General features: G+C 34.7%; 1 protein-coding gene across 1 annotated transcript in view; it reads left to right on the forward strand.

The window, feature by feature from the left end:
• Positions 1-5274: 5274 nt before the first annotated feature.
• LOC127879249 (probable glutamate receptor) overlaps positions 5275-6000 on the forward strand; it is a 6949-nt gene continuing 6223 nt past the window's right edge. Inside the window, exon 1 of the mRNA XM_052426008.1 lies at positions 5275-5322. Within this exon, the coding sequence (XP_052281968.1) occupies positions 5287-5322 (36 nt within the window). The 5' untranslated portion in view covers positions 5275-5286. The remainder of the gene's footprint in view (positions 5323-6000) is intronic.

Below are 6000 nucleotides of genomic sequence, written 5' to 3' on the forward strand. Positions count from 1 at the left end.
TATCTACCTATCTATCTATCTATCTATCTATCTATCTATCTATCTATCTATCTATCTATCTATCTATCTATCTATCTATCTTTCTATCTATCTATCTATCTACCTACCTACCTACCTACCTACCTACCTACCTACCTACCTACCTACCTACCTACCTACCTACCTACCTACCTACCTACCTACCTACCTACCTACCTACCTACCTACCTACCTACCTATCTATCTATCTATCTTTCTATCTATCTATCTATCTATACTGTCTAACTTCCCTTTCGGGTATTATTGACAGGTCGAATCGAACGTTCAGTAATACAGACTAAGGTAACCAGCTGCGGGAGAACGAGGAAGATGTTGAAATCCTCAGAACACCAACATTCCTCTTAAATACAATGTGGTTATATCAAAGCCTGCACCTCGGTGTAAGGGAAACAAACCCTCGGGATGAATTGAGGTGGATCATTCATTATTGTAATCTACAACAGTCGAATTAGAAGCGTGACTGGATAATCATGTTTCTGGGATAAAATGTTCAATATTATCTTGTGAAAACATTTGAAATAAAAATTAATTGCTCCATGATTCATAATTTGAAAAAAAATAATATTAACTGGATTTTGAATCAAGACGGCATTATAATATCAAAAAAAGACGGCTTAACAATGTCAACAACAGTAGATTTTTTTCTGTCTTTATCATTACTGAATCCGCATCAATATCAACAAAGGGACGCAGCATAAATTTGGCATTACTTATATTCCCAATTCTTCTTATTAATAAGGGTTTACTATTTTGAAAATACTAAAATGAAACATGAACAATTCAAGAATATGGTACCTTTTGTGTAGATGAAGTGACGTTTAACTAAGAAAACTGCTCAGCGAAGGGAATTTCACCAGCATCACATTTCACAAGATGTATGCAGCCAAGCGACCTGTGAGGTATTTTAGTTACACGGATCCATTCCACGTTGCACCGCGCACCAGGACGGCTGTTCTGGATAATGGTACTTTCGATAGCGTTTCGGGGAGGCTTGAACAAGTCGATCAAGAGTTGCAATCAACATGCCCCTTGAAAACGCTACATCAACCACTGTGCGCTAAAACTGCGTGGTCATGATATCTATCCTATGGAAATTACGGCCATATGAATACTTTGCCATACAATTCCATAAATTTTTACTTATTTTTGTTATGTGCATAAGTCAATCCACCTCTCTTTATGAATACAATTAAGATTACATGTATTGAGTGACTTGATTTTAAAACACACACATTTCAAATGTAGAAATATATTTTGTCTTGGACATCAAACAAAAGTTGTATTTAAATCGGCAATATTTTGACGATGCTGAATATATTTATCTCCGCATTGTTAATGTGTATAATGTTCAATGTTTTTTATCGGTCCGGCCCTTCTGATTGGTTGCTAAATTTTTTTAGTATGCGCATATGCTTGTTCTTTTAACAGATTTTGAATGGAAGTTAAAACAAATCTTCATTTTTTTTTTAAATTTTCTACAAATAAGCGACTTACAACACATTTGAAAACTTCATGTTCATGAGTTCAATAAGCCCTGACTTACATAACTTAACTTGACTTATTCCCTTGCGTTCCTTGTGGAGCATACTGTAAGGCTTCGGCAACAGTCCTCCGGCGTACTCTGTTATTGGGCTGCTTTCTTTTGTTTTCACAATTACATGGTGCAGTTCATCATTTCGTCCTCACCTCCACTTTGGCTTAGGCCTCTTGCAAGGTTGTCTGTTTTCTTCTGCATTTGTTGGAAGAAAAGGGACATCAGACACAAGTCATCCGCAAATACGAGGTCCGCCAATGTTCGACTTAGTTTACTTTAGCCCATTTATGTTAGCTCGATTGTATCGAAAGCCTTAGGCTTATTGAAACGCTCTCGAGTCCGTTTCCTGGACCTTGAACAATTACTTGATGTCTTTGGTAAGATCTAAAGAACGCTCCCACGGTGGGGATCGAACCCATGATCTCCCGGTCGCTAGGCGGACACCATATCCATTACAGCACGGCGACCCACTTGATTCCCGCATGTGCCAGTCCACCACAAGCAGGAAGATCATCGGCAGCATGCATCCTATAAGGACTCCTGTAGTCACCTCGCACTACTCTGTCAGTTTGCCGTTGTAGATCACCTGGTATGTGCCGCCCTTGTATTGTTGCTGAATCAGATTGACACATGTTGCCGGGATTCCATATTGATTGAGGAGTCTCCAAAGGGTCTCTCTGTCAACAACGTCACTAACAGTAGAAAGGATTACGCTTAGTAGCATATGGGGTGTGTGGAGTTAAAGCAGTTTTGCGATGGAAGCGATCAATGTCAGGGTAACTGTTACTAAATTAAAAACCTTTTCGGCTAAAGGTCTCGATAACGAATATACACATGTAGCTATTGTTATGCAAGCATATACACATGGTAATAAAAGTCATCTTTGGTTGCATGACGCACATTCGGTGAAGGTCACTGTTATTAAATATAAGAAAATAGTTTCTGTTTAAAGAAGTGTGTGTTTGTTTTTCAAATTATAAAAGTACTTAATTACATGTAATCTATAATAAAACTACTTATCAAACAGATTTGTTTAGAAAAAAAGTGAGACAATTACAATCATTTTCGAGCGCGCTGTTCTTCGACAGCTCTTGTTCATGTTCACATTTGCCTTATTCTAACAGTTATGATATGCCATTGTTCACATCTGAGTTCGCACGGTTCCTTTAAATGTGAACCATGAAGACCAACTACAGCCGTATTGCGAACAACGCATGGCTGGACGTGGACCTTTATGTAAGCAAGCTTGTCAGTTATGCGAGTTTACGCAGGTATTAGGCTATCTGGTACCAAGTTGTGATTTTTCAAATTGGAATCATGTGCTGCAAACTAGTGGAGTTGTACGTGATATTATTTTCGTTTATTTCGGTAAGTGTTAATTTTGTTTTAAATAAATATTGTTTAAATACCATTTATGCACAGTACATATATTGATGTGTTGTCAAATAACTGTTTTACTTTTGTTGTACGGTAACATTTTGTAAAATATAAAATAATAAATTTTGATAGTGTAGTATAAACAACGTGGTGTGCACTTGCGTGATCAATTAATTTGATAAGTGTACACGATTCATAATTCGAATTAAATTTGTTTAAATATTTATTTTATTATCATACTTATTTTTATACGTTTTATCGCTGATGCATTTACTTAAACCTCCACTACAACCATCACCACCACGACCACTATCACCAACACTTAATATATTCAAAGTTAGACATTCAAAATAGCTAGAACATATTGGCAATACTCGGCCCTTTACATTCCTGGAAATTATACATTGATAGCGATGTGAGCAAGACATGATGGAACGGTTCATTGCAAAACATCAAACGCTCTTAAGTGGAGAATTGGGCATGTTTCAAAGGTGTTCGTTATTCGAGGGAGGCGAACTGGTATATATGTTTAATTTTTAATTTAACTCAAGTCGGTACTTAACGTGAATTTTACTACCAACAATATCAGTATCATAATCATCGTCATAGAAGCAGCAGCAGTTGCCGCATAACCATCATCATGATTCATTAGTATTAAACATTTTTATAAATGTATTACTATTATATATAATTATTAATACGTGTATATGTTTTATTATTTCTAAAACTATAACTATTATTATTATTAGAAACATTATTAATATTATGATTTAAAAATAATAATTTGTTAGTTTGTTCATGGTATTATTTCGTGATAAATAAAATAAATTATGTCGAAAAGGTGCTTTATGTTATCTCCGTTGCATATAATGTATGGATATTGAACATATTTTTCTCAATAATTTTATAATAGAGTTTTATTTCATGATACCAAGTTTTCGAGGCTGAATAAGCAAATCCAACCAGTTCCTAGTTACGCGAATTTATACTCCAGTTACACTTTTGCGGCACTGAAGTGGAGATCATTCAATTCTACCATGTGTGCATATGTAATAACATTTCAATGAAATAGTTTGTACAAAATGCATGATTCAGCGACGTAAATTATGATTGTCTTCGCCAACGTTCATTATATCACCCCACTATAATAGCTTTGGTTTGCTCCCAAAGGGGTGTGTTGGGGGGTATGGGTGTAAAACAAATATTTTTTTGGCAAAACATAAGTTGTCAGAGATGGAACGGCGTCGAGAAAATGAAATACTCGTGATTTTAGTTATATTTTACTATACACGTACGTCAATGCCGTGTATTATTAGATCACAATGATATTTGTACATCCAACTTCTCGAACGCCACGTTGGTACAACAGATTTATGAACCGTTTTCCTTTAATTACTTTTTTATCCCGACATCTATGATCTTGAAACAAACAAAAACGAGGAAGCACAAACATCGTAGAACTGAATGGGCGTATTCATTAAAAAACGTAAGAAACTAGCGTCATTAATTATACGGAAAGAAAAGTGTAATTAAGTAGCACTTATAGCAAACATATGTCAGACGTGTCCATGTAAACTTAAAAAAAAACACTATACAAACATGAGCTGCACATGTTTGGTTCATGTGTATTTATCTGTTGTTTTAGTCCGGCTCTGTTGAAGGATTCTCTCTGGCATATTCTTCATTTTAAACTTATGTGGCCCATGTATGAGGGATTATATCCCGATCATAATCCATTTGAAATTCCTGATTACACATACTGCACTAAGAATCGCCCTCTAGTCTGCATCATCTGAACATAAAATAAAAGGAATGGTTAAGAAAACGTTCATATCAGAATAAGATCGACACGTCATAAAATTAATTAAAATGATTAAAATATTACTTAAAATAACATTAAAGTCTGATAAACATTCTAAAATCTTGCATATCAGCCACCCCTCAAACCAATTTATTTAAAATAGGTGAACTGATTCAGTTGGTCGGCAGATTTTTCGTACAGCATTATAATTATTATACAGCAAGTAACGTGATAAATAAAACACCTATACTGCACCACATGACATGTTATAAAACAATAACAATGAAGTACACTTAGTCACTTACACACTGCATAAAAGATGGATAGCTGTATTTGTGAATAAGTCAGGTCCAAAAAGGTGCTTAAAAGAAAGTCAGTTCCAGAAGGGGGGGGGGGGGGGGTAAACAATATATTTCGGCTATACATTTATTTTTAGAGATGCAACCGCGTCGGGAATATAAAATAATCGTGATTTACCAGGTTTTCATTTATTTATTTATTTCAGTCATTTGGAACAGGCGATTTTCATGACAGAATGGACTTCCCACATTATAATATTTCAATAGCTGAGGTAAGTACACGAACATAAGAAATCTGAAGTTTCTTGCTTCATAGCATGGCTTTCGGCTTATTGACTAACATAATGTTCCACATCTTTTTGCAATATTAATTATGGTCATGTGTATGGCATGGTATTAAAAAGTGGCAACAATCGTATTTAAGAATATATATCACAGCTATGGTTTATATGCATATTTATTATCTATCTACCATTGCATCTGATAAACATCCAAGTTTCTTACGTTCCTAACATGAGACTGTGTCATTTAGTCGAGTACATTTCAAGTAAAGTCGAAAAGTTAAATATTGGAATAAAAATAACTTAAGTAAGCTTATATTGTATATTTTATATTTTACTGTTTGTCTTTATTTAAAAATATTAAAACATATGAATACAATTATTACAAACTAAAGCACACGTGCTTTGTACGTTTTGCGAAAATCAATAGGTCGAGTTTTGTCACCGATGCATTACATTTATTATTTATCCTCTTTTCACGGTTTGTACAACCGTATTTTAACATTATGATTGATGGATCTCATAATAAAGAGACCTTAAAATGATTCTTATTATTCGCATTGTCTATGAAAGCTGTTACCGCGCGTTGATGCAATATAGTCATTTTCTTTTCATTCTCACTAACCATAAGTTTCTTTGAAAAATCTGCATAAATTTAAAACACACTGG

Source organism: Dreissena polymorpha, chromosome 4 (assembly GCF_020536995.1).
Source record: "Dreissena polymorpha isolate Duluth1 chromosome 4, UMN_Dpol_1.0, whole genome shotgun sequence".
Classification (NCBI taxonomy): Eukaryota; Metazoa; Mollusca; class Bivalvia; order Myida; family Dreissenidae; genus Dreissena; species Dreissena polymorpha.